The sequence below is a fragment of the Gymnogyps californianus genome, chromosome Z (assembly GCF_018139145.2).
Source record: "Gymnogyps californianus isolate 813 chromosome Z, ASM1813914v2, whole genome shotgun sequence".
Lineage (NCBI taxonomy): Eukaryota > Metazoa > Chordata > Aves > Accipitriformes > Cathartidae > Gymnogyps > Gymnogyps californianus.
The window spans coordinates 65,131,499-65,153,179 of NC_059500.1; the positions used below are offsets into that span (position 1 = coordinate 65,131,499).

General features: G+C 40.0%; 1 protein-coding gene across 1 annotated transcript in view; it reads left to right on the top strand.

Moving 5' to 3' along the window:
* The window catches only part of SLC38A9 (solute carrier family 38 member 9), a 50,176-nt gene extending 39,377 nt beyond the window's left edge, over positions 1-10,799 (top strand). The window contains exons 14-15 of the mRNA XM_050912738.1: positions 6,876-6,965; positions 8,626-10,799. Of these exons, the coding sequence (XP_050768695.1) occupies positions 6,876-6,965; positions 8,626-8,791 (256 nt within the window). The 3' untranslated portion in view covers positions 8,792-10,799. The remainder of the gene's footprint in view (positions 1-6,875; positions 6,966-8,625) is intronic.
* The last annotated feature ends 10,882 nt before the right edge of the window (positions 10,800-21,681 follow it).

Here is a 21,681-nt window from a genome sequence, read left to right on the forward strand (position 1 = left end):
AAGTAATCATCCATTTGTTTTTAGACAGAGCTAATAGTTAAATGAGTTGTTAGCTGTGTTATCTAGGCTGCTGCTATGCTTATAAAAATAGCTTTTCACATGCTAATTTCAGAGATGAGCCACACCCCTGCATTTGTACATTGTCTGAGCTCCAGGGAAGAGCTGATCCAGATTTCAATTTTAGTTTGTTTTTTTTAAAATAAAACCTAGGACATTTATATTTGGAGTATTGTCTGAATTTGTCACAGCTGAGAAGTTGGCATTTATCTCCAAGTTTCTTATTTTATATTGTGAATTACTGTTGATGGAGGAAAGGAAAAAAATATCCCAGGAAGAAATGTGTATTTCCTCTGCGGCATCAGCAGTAGCATACAGGTCTGGGAAGACGTTGTTCCAAGTTTCAGCTTTTTTCTGGGTCCAAAAATAGGTATGAGAAGGTCTAGAAATTGTATGCCTAAAATTAGGCAGTGAAATAAGTGCCTACTTTTTTTGATGCTAAATTGTACGCAGTTCAACGTTTAGGAGATTTTTAGGAACTGCTGCAAGTTACTGTTGGAAACAAGGCCATTGATTTAAGTGCTAAACATGGATTTCACAGCCACTGGGAAATAGCCATGTCCTTTATATTATGTGGATGTGCCTCTTCCTATCTCCTCCCTCCAGTTACTCCCTGACCAGAATGGTTTTCATTTCCCTCATGCCCTCTCCTAGAACCTACAGCTTCATACTAGTCTCTTCTCCGGTTAATTCCAGCTTGCTGTTTTAAGCCTTCATGGTATGACGAATATGATGATGCAAATACTTGCTTGGTTCTTGTCTCCAGGATGTCCTGTGGGTAGCTTCACTCACTTTTTTTTTTTTTTTTTTTAAAAAGACTCCTTATAGGGAGGTATTTAAAGTTTCTGAGAAGTCAGAAATGGTTTCTAGGAAGCCGCTTAAATCGCTTCAACCTATAGTGATAAGGTAGTACATTATGGCTGGCTGGCTGTGTCTCCCTCTCTAGTATCCCAGTGTCATGGCTTGACCTCAGCCAGCAGCTAAGCACTGCGCAGCCGGTCACCCCTCTCCCCTCCCAGTGGGATGAGCAGGAGAATCGGGAAAAAAAGTAAAACTCGGGGGTTGAGATAAGAACAGTTTAATAACAAAAGTAAAATAAAATATAATACTAACAATAATAGTAATAATATAATAATAATGACTATAAGAAAAAATAAATAAAACCCAAGGAAAAAAAAACAGTAATGCACAATGCAATTCCTCACCACCCACTGACCGATGCCCAAGCAGCGATCTGGCCAACTCCCCCCAGTTTATATACTGAGCATGACATTCTATGGTATGGAATATCTCTTTGGCTAGTTTGGGTCAACTGTCCTGGCTATGCTCCCTCCCAGCTTCTTATACACCTGCTTGCTGGCAGAGCATGGGAAACTGAAAAGTCCTTAAGATAAGTGCTACTTAGCAACAACTAAAACATCAGTGTGTTATCAACATTATTCTCACACTGAATGCAAAACACAGCACTGTACCAGCTACTAAGAAGAGAATTAACTCTATCCCAGCCCAAACCAGGACACCCAGGTATCTCAAATATAGCACAAAAATCACCCAACTAACCTCCAAGCTCCAGCTTCTGTGCATTTACAACTGGCAAGGTCAGCCCTTAGTTTTTCTATGCAATGGGAACTAACTGAAGACTGGTGGCAAGCACAGGACCTGTCTCTGGGAGGATAGTAAAGATTTACTACCTGGTTGTGAAATATGTCTTTTGATGACCCTATCTTCATTTTTAAGCCCTGGGTTGCTCCATATGAATGTGCTGCAGGTTTCACATGAACTGGAAGCTTCCTGATATTAAAAGCCAGGCTTCTTCATATGAGCAATTGTTTGCAGATGTGGATACATGCTGCTGCTATGGATGGAGTTAACAGATAGCCATTAAGTTATTAGCTGGAGCACTTGGAATTCTGGATGGATGCGTCTTAAAGCTGGCTGTTGATTGAATAGCTTGGCCACACATGCTTACAGGGCTACCAGATAATTTTTATTTCCTAGCAGTGACTGTATGGCTCAGATCACTTTCATTCTTTGCTTTACCTCCTTTTTCTTTACTGTTTATCTGTCACTGGGTATGATGAAACACCAAGATACTAGTTTGCTGGTTTGTAGTTCTTTGTCTTCACAATTGGTCTAATCCAAGGCAATTTCTACCAAAAGCAGCATCCTGTTTCGTATCCTGGCTTTTGCTGGTAGGCCATGGACTATAACTGCATTATAATGAAGAACCATCTACCCAACTTCGGGGAAGCTTTTCTTGTCTGAAGACTGATCCCCATGTCTTCTGTCCCACGCTTTTTAGATACTTTGCAGTGCTATTTTTCTACTAACAGTGCTTCGCTGTGCTTGTCCATAGTGTATCCTACTAACCTGTAGTCTTGCGTGATGAAGCAGCTCACCCTCTCCAAACTTAAAAGCTTAAGCAGATGATACATAACTTTTTCTTCTCCCAGGTTTCACATCAGGGATCAGGTGAACAGTGGCAGCTTGCTTGTCTGAAGTGTAGAGGAAATGAGTAGCATCCTATATCCTCCAGTAGTGAGGAGGAGAGCAAAAGCCCCCCTGCTTCTAAGAAGGGGGATTCTCCTTCCTGTTATATACCAATATCAGTCACCTGTGTCTCTGCCCATCTCAAACACAAATACGTGTGTAGACATGCTGGGCGCAGTAGTCCTCTGACAGGCATCATCACAAAGCCTTCAGCCTTTCTGTGCTTCCTACAAAACATTTAGAGACAAGAGAAGGCATCCTAATTCCTTCTTTCATTTTGCAAAATGTGTGCTAGTGTACAGACTACAATATAGAAAGTGACGTACTGGGACAAAACCCAAGGAACTGTTCATTCTCTTATTTTCTCCCTGGTGTTGTAAAGGAAGGCCAAAATGTCGTGTATTGGGAAATTACTTTCTTTTCTAAAGTGAGATATGTTTGCAATGGCGTCATTTAACAGGTGACTTAAGGCCAGAGGCATGTGGTTTATCTGCTGTTTCTTAACGTGACTCTGGATCTTCTTATATGTACAGAAAGCTAATTTTTTTATTATTGTTATTGGCTCTTGGCTACAGTGATATTTGTGACAGAGAATTCCCTTGATTAATTATATGCCACACATAAAATGCTTTGTACAGTCATCTGATCCATTTTTAAAACTTTTTAACATTTTTTCCTGTTCTGAGAAGTTAAATAAGCTGATGGACAGGAATCACTTGGCTTCCCTTAAAGATTGCCCTCCCTTTACTCCATGGTAGCCCAGCAGACCTGCCAGTTCTCCCACAGATGTGTGTCTTCCGATGCAATGAAATACATTTCTGCTGTTTGCATGCATGTTTAGTTGTCTGCTCTTCACCTAGCTTCTGTCTTGCTTCTTAACTGCTGTGATTCATAGTCTTTTGACCGATGTCACTTGAGTGAGATTTCCAGGAAGAATATGCATTTTTAGATACAGTAACCTTTCAAAAATTGTTACTTAAATGATCCTGGTTTACTTTTTTCCTTGCTTTCCTTTTTCCCTTATTGTGTGTGTTCACCCTGTGACTCCATGCTGAGTCCAGCACTTCTAATTTCCTTGCATCTGACCTGAGGGGATTTAAGATCAGTTTCTTTATTTAAATGTCCCCTGCTGTAGGGTTTGGTTCACAGTTTTCGATATGATTCTTACTTTGAGGATGCTGAAGTCAATTAGATATATGTGGTCACTGGCGTTCAGTGGCTTGACTGTAACTACCACTTCCGCAGGAGAGAACTTGATAGAGCAAGCCCTCTAGTGATCTTCTGGCATACCAGGTTGTTCCTCCACTCTGTCAATCTGAAAGGTTAACCCTGCAATGGGGAAAAAAGCAGGACTTAGGGGAAAGCTTGATATTCCCCCCCCCCCCCCCCCCCCCCCATTTCTACTATTGTTTTTGTGGGATTGATGGATTTTTGCAGGTGAGCAGTGATTCCCTTTATAGAAAAGAGCTAGAGTCTTCATCTGCCCAACCGAGAATATTGAGACTGAGGACAGATATAAAAGACGGAGCGCCATGTGCCACACTTGGATTGCCGTGGGTGTGCCTCTTTTGTGAATTACAGCCTCCTTGAGGCAATCCAACCTGTGCCTCAGAGCAGCAACCCTGATCAGGCTGCCTAGGTGGACAGTTCAGCTCTGCCATGGGTCACCCAACTCTGCTGCCATTGACCACGAGGAAGAAAGCTATGCTGCTTAGAAAACAGCTGTGTGCCAGCAGGGTGGTTAGGTAAAAAGGGGCCAAATCTTTTCTGATCTCTAACATCATCTGAATACTTTTCTTCCTGTTGTCATAATAAGCAGAGGTGGTATGGTTATGCCCCCCAAAAATACTGTTTTTCTGACTGCCCTTTTGCAATGTGTGGTGACCTTTAATTGTACCGTAAGCCAGTGTCAGGCTAAAACTGAGCAAATTAGAAGTTGTTAAAATGTCACAGGCTATGAGAAATGCTTGTCCCTTGTGGAGCACACCTGCATGAAACTTACAGTCTTATGAAAGATACTATGTCAAATAATACAGCTACTAGTAGCCCTAGATATCAGATTCTTCTTTATTCAGAAGGTTAGTTTTTTCCTAAATGATAATGCCTTTCTCTCCATTGAGCATGAGGCTTTTTCCTGTCTTAGAGATGAGATGAACTATTAATATCTGCCTAGGTAAAAGAAAGGGCTTGCAGGTTAAATACCTGTTGTCCAATAACATGGTTACAACTCAGGCTGTTTCAAAAAGGTAGAAAAAGGAGCAGGGAAGTTCCAGGGGAGAAATACAATGTAACCTTTTGCCCTGAAACAGATGGATTTAAATCCTTTTCAGACTTTTTGATTTTTGTATTGTTCTTGAGGATCCTACTTAATTGTAACAATTAAAGCTGCATAGCACTACTCTGCAAGTACTGAATTGTTTTGGAGGCTCGAGCATTTTGAGACCATTGTTTTCAATCGAGCCAAAACACGTTCCCCCTTCCCCCAACCCAATTATTTTTTCCCAGATCAAGAAGTTGAAAAATGTTTCATTTCACACCAAACACACACACGCACCACTTTACTTTTGAAGTTATAAGAAGCTAGAATTAATTTTTTGAAAAGCAACAAGTTTGAACTACAAAATCACTTCTGTTTTACAGCATGCCAGAATGAAATACTTCAGACTTTTTTCAGGTTTTCTGCTAAAATATTCTAAACTGACCCAAATTTGCAAAACATTTTTTAATTACTAAGCCTGCACTCTTTTTAATCCCTCTTCCTAAAAAATTAATTTCAGCAAAAAAAGAATGGAAGAAGTGCCATCATTTTCTGTGTTCATGAACTTTTGGCTTCAGTTGTGCTGTCTGACAGTAAGATTTGCAATCTGCTGTATGTGTGGGGAGAGAGGAAGTAAATTTTAATGGCAAACACTTTTTTGTGAAAAGTTTAGTTAATTGGCTTTCCTTAGCAATATTAGAGAAGCAGTAAACGTTTGTTCCTTCCTTCCCTAATAAGTCTGATTCTTGGGATTTTATTTTTTATTCTGGGGGTTTTACCACGTTTATATCCAATTATGTTTTTGTTAAAGTTTCAGCTGCTGTATTCGCACTGCTGTATTCAGTCTCTGAGGTACACCTCTTGTACCACTGTTAAAATGTCATGTACAAAATTAAAGATATTACTATTGTCTTTTTGAAATCAATTTTTAAGAGCGAACGTTAGAAATAGTCTGTATCTTAAATTATTCCTTTGTGTTTAAATTACCTCCATTCCCCTAAACTTTAATGAGACTACGTCTCTAATCTTTCTTCCTAGCTTGGAAACTGGCAGCCAGCCTTTCAGCCACGGAAGTGGTCATTTTTAAAAAACTTGTTAGTTAGTGACATCCTCCATAATACAGATACTTTCTACAGTTAAGAAAAAATTAGCATTGGCTTACAAGTTTTTGTATTTTAAGAAATCAAATCCTCCAGAAGAATAAACAAAACCTGTAAGTGTATGTATGTTTCCTCTGTGTGAATTCTTTTTTCCCTTCATAGAAACAGCTGTGTGACCAAAATATCACAGTTTTTTATTATATTTCCTGACTTTACCTTATGTTAAAATATGCCAACATTTCATATTCTCTAAAGAAAAGTGATACTCTCCTGAGTCTCAGCTCTGTGCATAACTACCGTGAGTTTGTCTAATGCATTAAAAGCTGCTTTTGCAGAACAGAAAATCTCCATTTTTTTCATCCTTAATGCAAAAAGGAAAGCAACAGGAAATTATTTGTAAAAGCAAATTCAACAAAAAATTCCAGCATAAATAGTACACAGGTCATATGCGTCCAACATTCTAAATATTTGTCCTCTATCAAAATGCATTAGAGTTCAAGTTTTAAGGTGTTATTTCCCCCCTAGTATTCTATGTAATGTTTTCCACTCGATGCGTCTTTTCCTTTCTTCTGGTTTCTATTAGTTCACTTTGAGCAATTCAGATCATACTCTGAACAAGCTAATTCTTTCTTGTGGGAATTAAGTTATACAGTATTGTTTCTTTGGTATTTGAATATCCATCTGAAATACTTGAGTGCCGAGTACTGCGTATGATGTTTTTCAGAAGAACTGCCAAATTACATGTACTTACTCCTTAAGAATATTTTGAGTCAAAGCACTAGAGTTTGGCACTCTGAATATTCAGTAGATGTTATGTTTGCTCTGAAATTAATTAGCTTTAATAGAGTGAATTCTGCAAATGGCAACACCGTCCATGTATCAGTTAAATGTTAGTGTAAATGAAGGATAATGGTGGTATTTTGTAATAAATACTGCATAGATTTTAACACTCTTTCCTCACTTTCCTGTAGTGTTTTCCATGTGCTGGTCCTGAATGTAGCAATTGTAGGAGCTGGAGTAGCAATGGCAAGATTTTATCCAAATATAGGAGGTATCATAAGGTGAGTGTTGCTTGCACAGTGAACTTGCCTGTGGTGTTGCTGCATGTTTGCCTCTTGATGTTGACAAGGAACATCAGCTCTTTTAAAGTTCTGACAAGCAGCTATCTGTAATTGTGCCTCTGTATCTGAGGTGATTGGGATGATTCCCCAAGTTTCATTGGAGCTGTATCTGAGGACCTTGTAACTATACACATGAAAGAATATGGTGTCAGTAGAAAAGTTGCTTGGTTATTGTGTGGCTTCTCTCAAGTTTTTGTTTTGTGTTAAGACCATTTGGAAGCTGTTTTGAAAGTCCATAATAAAAATCCAAGAAAGCAAGTAACAACAAAGGGAAAAGTGACATAAAAGTTGTACTTCTAGATGATATCTTAAATTCACCATGTTAATAAACACCTAGGATTTCTATAATTGAGAAAGATTAGAGGAAATAATCTAATAAGTTTTATTTTCTACATTTGACACCACTGTATTTGTAATCATTGTCATTCATTCCTAGTTTGCATCTTTCCTGCAGCAACCAGGAGAGGGAGGTGTTTAAAAATATAGAAATCTGCAATTATAAAACCAGAATGACAGGCTTGGGTCTGACCAGAGTAGCAAAAGAACTTACTTCTGCTCAGGGGGTGATCTTTGAGGTTTTTTCCATTTCCTTTTTTTAATACCTCTCCCTTCAGTGAAAATTTTTGTATTCCAGTAATAGAGATGGTCTAGTTATTAATTCCAAATAAATATCATGCAATACATTTCTCTGTTTGCAAACTGATCCTGACCTCTGCTAATGTGTTCATACTGTGCATAGTAATCAAACATTTTGAACAGTGAATTTCCAGCTGATAAATTGTCTATATACAGTGTAACTTAGGTATTTGCTGGTTTTGTGTTGCAGATGGTTAGTCTGTATTATGATGTTTCCTCTGTCTAAAAGGAATATTCAAATATTTGAAATAAAGTATGTTGTTAGTTAATAATGCACATTTGGCTGCAATATAGCTTAGTAGGTGGAAACTCACAGTAGGGGAAAATAATGAGAAGGTTTTGGTAAGCAAGGGAGTGGTTAGAAAAAGAACAGTTAAATGTTTCACTTGCTGTGGTTGATCACGTTACTAGGAGGGCATGTTGATCTTTTCAGGTCTGGAGAATGGTTTGCTAGGAGCTCATTAAATAAATTAAAATAAAAGTTGCAGATTCAGGAGCATTTCTATGCTTACATGCTGTAACCTGTGTCCTCAGATGGCTGGGGTGCAATGAGATTTGCAGTTCTGACAGTAAAGAAGGTCTAAATAAGGATGCACTGTCCAGTCTTTTTCTGTTGCATGTTGACAAATTTCCCCAGAGAAAGTAGAAACATCGAGTCAAAGATAGGGAGTCAGTCCCCAGAAGCATCTGGGGATGTGACTGAAACGTCAGAGGCATGTCGGAGTGCAGGTACAGGGGAGCAGGGGGCTGAGCAACACAGAGGGGGATAATTAAATGCCGGTGAAGGAGGTGAAGGACAGCAAGGAACAGAAATTGATGTTTAGTGACTGCAGATAGTCATTGTTCAGCCAGACTGTTCATCGGTTTGAGGGGGAAAAATGACACAAGAAATAAGAGTTAACACAAAGCATTCTTTTTTTCTTTTTTTTCTTTTCTTCTTCCCCTCTCCCCCCTCTTTCCTCAGATACTCTGGAGCAACATGTGGTCTGGCGTTTGTATTCGTGTATCCGTCCCTCATCTACGTGATCTCCCTGCATCGTGCTGGGCAGCTGACGTGGCCAGCATTGATCATTCACATCTTTATAATCCTCCTTGGACTGGCTAATCTGATTGCACAATTCCTATTGTGAAAAGTCCCCCTTCTCCCTGTGGCTGTCTGTCACAAGTGGTACTGTGACATTTGGCAACAGCCTTGAGCAACACTGTCACGCATGAGAACGAACAGTCCTCAGTATGATCTTGAGAAAAGCTGCACCTTTGAAACAAATTCAGAACACATCTTTCAGGCGCTTGACAGGAGACCTGTCTTGCTTCTCTAAAAACACAATTTCTTGAGAAGTGAAATAGTTCAGATTTGAGTGAGGTAGTTCTCCTGTTTTTGTTGAACGTACATCAAAGATTAATGAAGCTCAAATATTTTAATTTTCTACAGCACATTTCTCAAAACACATAGTGTTCAGCCTCAGGCTGTAGAACTCCTCTTTCCTCCAAAGGAACTGTCCTTACCTTTATTAACAAACATGCTTTCGCAGTATTGTTCAGTGAGTGTTTGAAATGCTCTTTTGTTGCAGTTGTTTTCCTGTTTTGTTTGGAAAATGAAGAAATTATTGTCTTTCCTTTTTTTTTTCCCAGTTAATTTATAGTCATTTGGGTCAAAATGCACTCCTAATTTTGAATATGCTATTAAATTGTTTTGGCAATATTTTTCCTCTGGGAAATTCCAACTAAGAGAAACAATAAACTCATGTCTCAATGTTTTATTCAGAACCAATATGTACACAAGTTATTTGTGCTCTTACAATGAAAAAAGTCAGGAGGATTAAAAAAATTAGAACAAGACAATTAAAATTAGAATTCCAGGCTTGACCTCACTTCAACTCTGTTAACTGGGCTATTATGTGCTGTGAAATTGTCTTGTCAGAGTTGCATGTGGTTTTATGGATGCATGCTGGACACAATGTTCCTCACAGGTTTGCTCCCTCCCTTGTAGGGTCTTACTGTAGTGGTCTCTCACTATGCTCTTCCAGTACACGATTCTAGACTTTTTGCATGTGAGCAGAGAGACAAAGCTAGCACTCTTCAGAATTGTGGACAAAATCAAATAATTTAAGTTTTAAATAATTCCTAACAGAACCTGGAAGAATCTGGGAAGGATTTTGTTGTGGGTTTTTTTTTAACTTCTTGTTTACTAATTAAGAGGGTGTACATGCATAAGCACACAGACACCTTCCTTCACCTACCGTCTGTGAGTCTGAGTCTTAACCCAAAACATGCAATAATTAAGTTACCAGACACTAGTGGAATGTCATCTTTTGTGGTTGGAGAGAGAGTAAAAACTCCTCTTTGCACAGAATTTGAGTGTATTAAAATAATCAACAAATGTAGAATAATTGAAAGAAGACTCTGAGCAATGCTAAATTCCAAAGTAAGTAAAAGAGGAAAAAAGTTTGAGTGATGCAATATTTGTGAAGTAGGAGTCGAGTTGGGAAAGATAATTACATGGCAGGGTAAGAGTTCATATTTTCATCAGAAAGCCAATGAAAAGTATAACCTAGATTATTACCGTGCTTCTCTGGGAAGTGATGTGAATTTTTGTAATAATGATGTAAATCCATTTGTTTGAGTTAGGCTCCTCAAACTGTGTAAAGGACGCTGACTTGCATGAATGTTCTTTGATTTGTATGAAATACAAGATCATATGGGTTTGGAATATTATCTGCAGAACAGAATAATTATTTCAGATTCTTTTTTTCTTGTGAAACTCTTTGTGCCTTTAAACCAGAATTGGAGAATACATCCATCATCTGTTCTGTATTAGAGAGAAGTATTTGCCCCATCCTGGTAATTTTCCCTGTGTATACTCTTATCTTCCACTGCTTGGTTTCCTTATTCTCTAGGGCATATCTGTGTACCCTTTCCACTGCCTGACAGTGAGTGTATCTTGCAGTGCTGACACCATTAGCACTGGCCAACACGTCTGCTTTTTAGGGACGGGGTCTGACCTCTGCCATAAAATAGTTCCTTGAATGTCTAGGTCGTCATCGCTGCATGTAATTTGATGGCTGTATTCCCTCAACGTTCTCAGCAGTGTATTTCACCAATTAAACCTGGTTTGGTTTTTTTTTTTACTTTCCAACAGACTTCCTCTTCTTTCCAACGAATTTTACAAATTCACAGTTCCACAAGTGTAGTATGTTGCTAAACTCTCCACAGTTACTTGATACAGAAGAGAAGCACTTGAACACCAAAAGGAAGGGACAAAAGATGCAGGATTTCAAGCATCATTGGCTCATTCACATTAAGCTCTTGTGCTAATTTATTATAGATTCAGTGCTCAATTTAGGTACAAACCCTGATGAGCGCAGGTACTTCAATTTGATTATGTCCGTCCATGTTCCATCTCAATATGATTCCATGAGTTAAATCCTTGCCATTGAAGCAGATAGTAAAATGCCCATCGATTTTAGCAGAATTAAATTCTGTTAGGCTCTAGTAGTTCCACAGAAATTCCCCAGTAAGACAGAGTTCACGGTGAAGTATCCTAATTGCATCTTCTATCTGTCTGTCTCTTTTCCAGTTGTGCAATGTACAATGATTATTTAGAAGGAAATTATTCTGTACCTTTCTAAAAGCCTGTTTTAGCTCTGGGTCACAGAGATAGGTTCTTGCTGCACTGTTTATTTATACAGGCCTTTAACAGCTTTGATTTGAACTATAAATTGGTAAGTATTAAAGTGGTAACAAATATTTCATTACACTGTCATCACCTGAAGTACATTTTCTTACGAGAAAGTATTTTTTTATTTTACTACATGCAGTTGAGATATTCACAAGTGTCAGAAGCAAGTTAGGAGTGTGTAAGTAGAGTGGCATTTTCAGGGGGGTTTTGTCAACAGTCAACATCGTAAGTTAAGTAATATTTTAAAATTTAATGGCAACTTAAATGGTCTAAAAGACCAGAAGTAGATTGCAGTGTCTCTTTTCATGCAAGCACAAAATGTAGTTCTCCACAAGTGCATGCTTCATCTTGCTTGCTCATGCGACCTGCAGTGATGGCCAGCTAATTCCAATTCTTTATGTTCTCTGTTTCTGCAAAGCATCATGTGATTTAGCAGAGCAGAAAAAGTAATATATGGACCCAATGGTGCATTGTGAAATGTCATTTATTACCTTCTCATAGACGAAGAATAATTTCTGCTGGAAATATTGAATTCTGTCTTTACATTTGAGCTTTGCTTCAGTAAGCTGTGAGGTGAAATACTGTCAGCTCTGGGCATTGAGTAAAAGTCTTTAAGATTTTCTTCGTAACAGTACCAGGCTCTTTGTTTGGCACCATCCCTACCTCATTGCAGACTGAAAATCCAGCCCTCCGTATTATGTGGTAGCTCTGTGATACAAACTGAAGTTTTCGTTGAATGAGGCTCAAGCAGCTGTAATCATCTGTGCTGATACCATCAAGCTAAAATCCAGATCTCAAGATATATAAGGCATTAACCCAGCATGACCTTTAGACATTGCCAAAGCATCAGTAGCCAGGGAAATTCCCAGGAAGCTCGAAGAGCAGTTGGGGACATGCCTGTGTGGTGAAGTTGTGGACATGTCTGTGGGTGATTACACACAATCTGAGCACCAAGACCAAGGGATTGATTTTCCAGTGGGAGCTTTGTGATGAACCGAAGTAGTTGTACTTTCTAAGGACAGGGACAGATGATGGGGCTTTTATGTCTGCCTTCTGCCATGACAAGAGAAAGAATTACCTTCTCCATATCCATGCTTGTACTAACCTCGTTGCCTTCTCTGTAATGGCCTAGCATCATCTGTTCCAGTTTCTTAATGTTATCATGGCCCAGACTCTTCCTTTCAGCTTCTAGCGGGCTTCAGAATCTTTCCTGTGCTTATTAGCTCTCAGTTTCACCTTGCTCTTCCAGTCACTCACAGCTGCATCTGTTCTACAAATCAATTTTTCCTGTTCTGTCTGGATTAATAATGTAATGTTGATTTATTAAATCCTGTAGCTCAAATGATCTGCGCAGCAAAAATGAGCATTCAAGATTCAAATGTTGCATCATTTAAATGGAGGGGCTCAGGGAGGACATTTTATGTAACATTTCCTTTTTTCTTAAAAGTTCAGCCTTTCGAACTCCACGTACAAAAAATATGTAAACATAATGGCATTTGGTTGCAATGCTGAACGCTTTGTCAGATTGACAGTTTGCCTGCCCAGCCTCCAGACTGCCCCCTCCTCCACCAGGTTTCTGCACAACAGTTGGCTTTTGATTACATGGTCGTGCAACTTTTTTTCCATAGGGCGTCAGCTTGAGAGTGCAAAGGTTGCAAGAGCAATTGGTTCCCTATCATTGCTCAGACCTGGCATCTCCTAACTTTGAGTGCTGGACTTTGGGCAAATGTTAATTAACATGCAAGAATGTGCAGTCAGCCGTAAGGTTGCTTAAAACTCCTTTGTGGCCCATGTCCATGAATGTCCCTCCAGCATGGCATGCTAGTGGAAGGCTGAGAGGCAGCACCAGTATAACTGAATGCTGGAGCTGCTATGGGAAGGAGGAGAGACTTCCCGGAGTAACTGAGACAGTCGAAGCTTTGATACACTGTCTGCATTCTGGGAAGTCCCAGAGACTCCTGTGTACGTACAGCCAGACTGATGCTGCAATGGCCATATTCTGCAGTGAAATGGTAGTAAAGCAGGTGAGAGAGATGGTAGCCTCTGGAAAGCGTATTTTTGCTTTTCAGGATGTTTTGCTCCAGAGGACAACTGCACTAAATGTCTGTCACAACTATAATGGATATGAAGGCACCTGAGGAAAAATAATAATGGGAAAAGGATTAGTGCTTGGTAATAGCTGGTACCAGCTGTACCAGCAAAACGGTGTCCCTCTCACCTTCAGTCAGAAGCAAAAATTAATTTTCATGGGCAGTTCATTAAATTTGGGGGCTGCCTTCAGTAATGAAAATGCTATTTTAGCAGAGCTCTCGGTAACTTCCTAATAGGAAGTAAAATATTAATGATATACAAAGCACTGATATGTTTGTTTTAGCTCATTGCACCGTGCTTGATGGGGGACTACAGTGTAAGCTTTTCACTCTGAGTTGGTATTCTCTGAGGTTGGAGTCACAATCAGCGTATTTAATTTCTTCTGCAGTTGAGAACACCATTAAACTTTTCTTGGAAAGGAACAGGACTCAACTTGCCAGATCCTCTCTACCTCTCACTCCTGTAATTTCAGATGGTGGAACCAGTGCTATGTAACTGTTGTTCTGTGGTTTGTATTTCCAAACACCAGCTGATCTGAGTGGGGCAGGAAGGGTCTCTTTCTTTTTTCAAATTTACCTAATTATGGCTTTTCCCATATACCTCCTTTCTGTAATCCTGAAGTAGATTAAACAGTTCAGATGAAAAATGCAGCTTTATATAAAACATTTTTTGGTCCCTTCTTAGTATGTTTATATTGCAGCTTGGCTAAAGCTCATTGAATTATTTCCAATAGCCCAAAGACTGTTTAAAAACTGCTGTCCATGTGTTTCTTTTCATCACTGTTTGAATGGTCTTTTTTCAATTCCGTGGACCTTGTTCACTTCTGACATTTCATTAAACTGTTAGAGGAAGTTGAGATTAGTCAGATCATTTCAAATCAACACAGCAAAGTCATTCAGCTGCAATATGAGGGGAGGAGAAATGCCTACACATTGAGTTCCAGGCTAGATACTAAATGCCACACCGAACAGAGACATTGTCCCCACTCCCCAGCTGGCTTCATCTCTTAGAGCAAAAGGAGATTGTATTACGAAATTACCACAGGGCATTCAAAGTACAGGCCGTTTATGGGAGGAGAGGGGAGGCTGTTTTGCATTGAAGCTGGCTGCTTTATTTATCTCCTCAGTGAGTATCTAGGTTTTTGCATACAGATGTGTAATAAGAGCCCAGGTCGGGATACCAAGTTAGCGTAAGCAAAGTCAGAGACATCCCTTCACCTTCCAGCATAAGAGTTGAAGGGGTCTGGGCGGGTACAGGGTGGCAGAGGCAGTGAAGATGATTCCTGCCGATGCTTTGTGCTGGCTTTGTGGGTTTGGGATTTGGGAGAGCTCATGTTCACTCAGCATCTCTTCTCCTATAGAAGCGCAACACTCTTTACTAAGGGAAGGCTGAATCTCGCCTATCCTGTCTGCAGTCCTTTGGCTTGAGAGGGAGGATTTGCATAACTGAAGTCCTGTTACGGAAATATAGCTATTTAGGCTGCAGCCAGATTGACAACAATGGGCAGATCGTATCCTGCCTCTGTGAAAGTTACCATGAGCAGTTTACTCTTGCCCGGGAAACTGCTGTCTTCTTCCTGAGACTATATTTGTTAAGCCCTTGAAATCACATTTGTTTATGGTGCCACCAACTCCCTAACTATTTTTACAGTGGTGGTTCAGGTTTAAGTGTTATCTTGTCTCTCCTCTTGGTATGTCATACACCAAAGGAGTGAGAAGTTAGGGGTAACCTCTGATGGCCAAACTCCAGCTAGTTGTGATTTCTTCTCTGAGTAATTAGTTGGGATATCTAAAGTGTAACAAAATTTGCTGTTCTTAATGCTGGGGGAGGTGGGGGGGTATGTTTGGATTTTTTTAAACTAACTGAAGTCTGGCCTAAAACATTGGTGTATGAAACAGTGAGTTGCAACTGCATATACTGTTTGTGCTCCTACTCCAACAGAAGAAAACAAGTTTAGTTAAAGAAAAACAGAAGATGACAGTCTTTGCACTCTGAGTGCACTTGTTTATACCACAGACAGCACTTATTTTCTACAGGCAGCCAGCTACCCCATCATAGCAATTGCAATAAATGATGGGCTAGAGCTTCTCCAGAAATAAACTCTCACCTAAAAGTGCACTGTTCTTCATTCCTTTCCTGTCTGTTTTCATAGATAACTCAGATGCCCCAATGAGCCCCTTTCAGACAGGTTTGTTCATCTGATTTGCACCTTGGTAATAAATTGCCATTTAGTGGCATTAAAGGAGTATGTATGTGACCACAGGCTCCCACGCCTTCCCTGAGAGTTTATGAGATTGTCCCAGTTCTTTCCACACTGAAATCTGCCCTCAATCCCCATCCACACGGGAATGTCTATACCTCTGAGGCCAAACTGCAAGTAAACTTCAACCACTGGGTAAACTTGTTAAAAACCTGGCTTCTATGGTTTTATTGTGAGGACACCGCACCGTTTTCTTTAGCACATGACTGAGTCTTTTACGTTCATCCCATGTGTTTATACAGGGAAAATCAGGCCATTGGATGGCAGAATGTTTTAACATTGCGTATGCTTTCCAGTGCGCCCTGACTAAAGCGGGTCTCTTAAAAATTATCTGATAAAATGATCTTCTGTGTTGAATCAGGGATAGAAACACATCAACTCCATTTTATCCAGTATGTGAACTGTCTGGAAAAAATTCACTGAAAAGTAAGATCCATAAGAAAGACAACTACAAAAAGAGAAGCTTTAAAAATCATCAAAATGCACATAAAATTTTCTGGCAAGGGCAGCCTAGACCTCTGGCTTACTTGGGATGGTTGCCATCAATAGGAATCTTTCCCTTTGCTTTCAGTGGGCACTGATTCAGGCCTTGGAGAAACTACTCTTGAAAAGATTTTGGCAGTTAGGGGAAGATTCCATCAGAAACAGCGGGACTCAGCTTTCCACGCAGGAAGCTGGGTATGCTTCAGCAGCTGTTGTTCAGGTGCAGCTGGACCTGCATCACAGTTTATGTGCTATATTGTTGAGTGTGATATAACAGATTTACCTTTAAAAAACCTCACTGAAAAGGTGAGTACCAAAGTAAAACACAGAATATAACTGGGAAGCACAATCTGATTTTTTTAATTTTTTTTTGTGCAGTGATAACTCATACAGGAAAAAACAGAGTACCTTTGAAGTACCCTCAGCTGGCTGTTTCATCCCAGGGTGGATCTTGCTTTTCTTTGACTCCTTGGGCAAAAATTTACAAGCACTCTGGGATTTGTGTGTAGTTGCATTGTTGCTCCCCTATGTTCTTGTTCTTTGCCTGTTAGTTATTTGTCAGCAGCGTTTCTCTGTGGAGTATTTTATAGCACTTAAACCACACGGAAAGTATGCACCAAGCTGAACCTGCTAAATTTGGTGAATAATCTGTTGTGTGTAGATGCTGTCATGTATTTCTGGGGAAGAAAAAAACACTAAGGGCACTCTGTCCTCTTCAAAAACACTTGTAAGGAATGGTCCCAGACCTTTAAAAGATCCTCCCTTTTCTAAGTGCTGTGTGAATTTCCATGCAGTTCACTGCCTTCATTACTGACTAGAGCCACAAACCTCAAGCCAGCAGACAGCTGGAGAGGAGCTGTGAACTTTTTTGACCACATTTATTTTAAAATGTTAAGCCAAAGTATATATAAAGTCACGGCAGACTCAGAACTCAGTTTTCTGCCATGTGCTTCTCCATCAGCCCCACCACTTGTCCATTGTATTGCACTGCCTTCTAGAGCAACTAATCCGGTTTTGCTTAACCTAACTACCAACTGTCCCTGTTCTGGCACTCCCGATGACAGTTCTTCTTCAGCAGATGCATAAATAGTTGCGTAGCCCATCAGGTATCTCTGCAGAGGAGCCACTGACCTGTGCAACTCAAGTAGAAAGAATCTCTTTTGGGGATCTAGAGGCCTAAGCACTCACATTCTGGTGCTGAGCTGTTTAGAGAGGGCACCACTGGGTATGCCTGACACACAAATAATGTGCATCTATCTGCTGTTGCTTGAACCCCTGAAGTACACATTGCACCCTTTTGTCATGAAGTTCACCCACGCTGAGCTGTGATCAGTTGCATCATGCAGCCACCTTGATACCAGTCCACCAAGAGGGTGAGTGTGTGACGGCAGTCAACTTGACAGCCTGGCTCTCAGGAACAATAAAATGTCATAGTTCTAGCTCTAAGGATTTTGATCTCATGTTAGGTATTAGCCATGATGGCCTGAGTGAATTCAAGAGGTATGTTTCCCACTGGCAGTAAAGGGGAGGGAGCAATCGCGGATGGGCTGGTATAATACAGGTACACACAGCTGCAGCTGCTCCAGGCTATATCCAGTTTCCAGCCATTCACACCTGAGGGGGGTGCCCTCCAGCTGGCAAATACATCATCATTGCTAAACTTGGTATAACTCTTTGGACTGTTTTGCTGTTCTTACTTCAGGAACTTTCAAAGGGGATAAAATGATGCCTTACTGAGCACACCAAAGCTGTAGAAGAAATAATAGGAAACGAATAGAAAAATGGCATGCAATGGCAAAAGCTACCTCAGGACATGTGCAGTTCCACCCTGAAACCTAGAGGGGCAGAGACAGGAAAGCATTGTGTCATTGTTTCCATCTTCTTACCACTCACAAGAGTATTAGTAAGATACTCCCAAGCTTTACCAAGCTCTCACTTCAGCCAGATACTCAAAAGCAGTCAGCCAGTCACTACGTACTCCCATGGAGCCAGGTTAGAACTATAAAGCTGTAAGTTAATGACCTCAGCACAGGAGAGCTGAATTTCTTCAAAAAACTGCAAGTGGGGCAGTGAAACGTGCAAATCCATCACACACTGTGCTTGTGTAGCAGATGTAAAAGCCTATGCAGTCTCTTAATGTTCCATATTAGATAATAAACCTTATGAGACAAAAGGAGTATGTTACTTATAAAGCTGTAGGCAATATGATATGAAAAGTCATTCTCCTTAATAAATTATTTCTATGCTTTTAAAGGTTTGGGTCCTCGACAATAGTGCTAATATTAAATGAGTCCCTCTTGGAGGAGATAGATTCTGTTGCCTGGCCCTCCTCACAACTCTTAAGGCCAACATAGCATTAAATAAACTGAAACAATTTGAACTTTGTAGACTTTTTCTGCTGTGAAACAACTATTATAGAAATGGCATTTAAGAGTGTGCCTTTTTTTGCCCTCAAGAGTTTTGGAGTAGTCCTCCTTTTTCAGTTTCAAGATGACCAAATAGTTCCAGTAATTTCTGATCTCCCTGCCAGTTTATTATTAGTGCAACTGGCTACAAACCAGCTGACTGATGTCGGTCTTATAATAAAGAATGACAAAGCTAGACAAGGGTCCCATGAGAAACTGAAGAAGGAGGATCAAACACAATTGTAAATCTGTGCAAGAGACTACAAGGTCTCTGCCAAAAGTTTTACTGCTTTTTATAGCGCTACTATTTAACAGGTTTTCTTTCTTTTCTCTTCCTTTCCCAGGTGTATGCATGTTGCATTGTTCTCTGTTTGGTTGTTTGGATTTTTTTAATATGTCATGTAATGGAGTACATGAATATTCTTACTTAATGTGAGTGCATAACTCTTTATTTAATACGACTCATTAATATATCCCACAAGGTGGAGCATCCCTAATTATTTGCTGTGTTGCCAACTGCAATCTTAGGTTTGCATCTTGCAGTTATATAAATGAATCGTAATTGTGAGAAAAGCCATGTTTTCCAAGGCTGCAACAGCAATTTTTCCAGCTATTGTGTGCACAGGAATGTGGCTGCACACACCCAGAGATCTCCAGACATCAGTAAAGCTTATGGATCCTGTCAGCTGCAGAACCAGAAACTAAGTGTTAATGTAAAAGCCACCCATGTCCTTCCGTCATCTTTCAGTAGCTCTGTTCTCAACTTAGCCTTGTCTGATTTTGCCACTGAATTTTTTAAGAGTAGTGTTGTAGAAAAGTCATTGCAGAAAACCAGACAATTGCAAGAAGTCTATCTGGATTACTTGAGACAGGACTAAAACACATTATAATCTGGTTCTCCTGGATTTCTTAGCACTAGGTTAAAAAAGATACCAGATTTAGGTTGCTCTTCATTACTGTGTCTCATTTTTACTGCCCTGCCATTCAGGATAGGTTCTTGGAGGGAGAATATCCCCAAGAGTAAGATTTGTGGAAACCATCATTGCTAAAAAATGAATTGTGATCTAGCCAGCAAGAATGCTGTAGAGAAGGAAGTGCTGTAGGAAATGCTGTAGGGAGTTATTCACCTCAGTCTGAGCTGCAGGGACATGGCATATCACTCTTCTTACTAGAGCCAAGAAAAGCTGTTGTGTTTTCCATATTTACATCTGAAGTCCATTCAGGGATCAAGCTGTACGTATGTGAGCTGTCCCTGGGATCCAGTACAACATACTCTGCAAATCAGTACATCTCTACAAAAGACATCTGGACTTCTGCATTCAAAAAAAGTGTTTTGAAGAAAATTTGAGTCTCAACAACTGTTTTCATCTCATTTTCCATTGCCTGAACTGTATCTTTACTGTCATCTGTGCTACTCTGCTGATGATAAAAAGTTTCCAGCCTTCAGGCAATATGAATATGTAAAGCATTCCAGCACATTCAAATACCTTCTTGCCTCAGTGCAAATCTACAAAGGTGGTTTTCCAGCACACATTAGGCAACACCTAACCTTTGAAAAATTCACTCTATTTCAGCAGACAAGTAATGTGCTCTGGGAAAAATTCAAACTTGATTCCTTCAAGTCAGACTATCAATTCAATTAAATTGCCTTTAGGATACAATTTCTTATTTCCGGATTTCCACATGGTATGAAACAGTCACATTAACAGAGGGCAAAAGTTTTACTAGGAAGGCACATAAAGCCTCGTGATGTCTTTTGTTCAAGGAAACCACCAATACATTAAAGGAAAGGGAAAAAAAAAGAGGCTTTTGCTATTCTTTCTTCATATTTGTGATGGCATCTAATGATTAGAGAAGGCCCCGAATTTTTGATTGCAGTCTGGTTTCTTACTTTTTGCAGTTTCAACAGATTTGGATATGATCATTTCAGTCCAAGCTCAGTGCTGCTAATTCTTTGTTACTACCCTTTCCTCTAGTTCATTTACAAGCTGCAGTGAACGTCTACATAGACAGGTCAAGATTTCCCAAAGGCTGAAATGCCTCTCTTTAGCAGTAAGACCCAGGATAGAAAAAAGAGGGGAACTGAGAGAAATCCACATGGAGGATTACTCCAGGACTTGTGGAGTAGGTAAGTTACCTTGCTCCCCGGCATCAGTGAATCCCTTCACGACTGTATGGGTAAGGCCAGTACTTGTCATTCTCTCCACTTTACCTTCCTCCTCACCCACTGTTTCCTGTGCCTCTAAGAGCTTGTCAAACACACAGTGCAAGGAGGATCCACGGAAAAGGTCATGTAGCATTAAGACATAATATCATTGCATTAGGTACTGAAAGAAAGAGAAAACATGTATAGAGTAATGCTCCCTTCCAGCTTCCTGTTCTCTTTCCTCAACTTAGAGTCCAGCTCCCCAGAGCTAAATGTTAATCCAGCTGAAAATTGTTGTAACCAACTGGAAGGGCACAGAAATGTAGAAGGTAAGTGTCCATCTTTATACATGGTCATCAGGTCAGAGATGAATTAGACTGTGCCATCTGTAAGAGGATACTGATGACTACAAGGAATTGGGACATTTGTTTTACATCTGTTTGTAACGACAGAAGCTCCAGCAGCACAGTGGTCGCCTAACTCTGAATTGGGGCAGTGGTTCAATACTGACTCAGAGGGAAGTGTGCCAGCAGCACCACTGAATGTGCATTACATATAATACAGCAGGAAATTTGGACAGCAACTTGTTATAACACTGTTTTGGAAATGCATGAGTCACTGTGTTTCTGGAATCTGAACCTTTCTCAGCATGTTTTTGTGCTAGATACCCTGTCATGTCGTTTGAGAAAGCCTGAAGGACTGACGCTTAGTTCGTTTATCCAGGATCTTCATATTGGAATACTCTGATCCATCTCTGTCATCTTTCTTCCTGTTTCCAAAAAACCAGAATGCAATCCACTATTTTCTTCCATTGTGAAATATTATTTAAAACACTTTTGTAACTGACAGTAATCTCCTCCTTTATCAGAGCAACCCACTGAGCCTTTCACCTCAGCTGTTGCACTCACTGACTTCTCTGATGCTTTCAGATGAGGCTCCCCCACTTCTTACTCCTT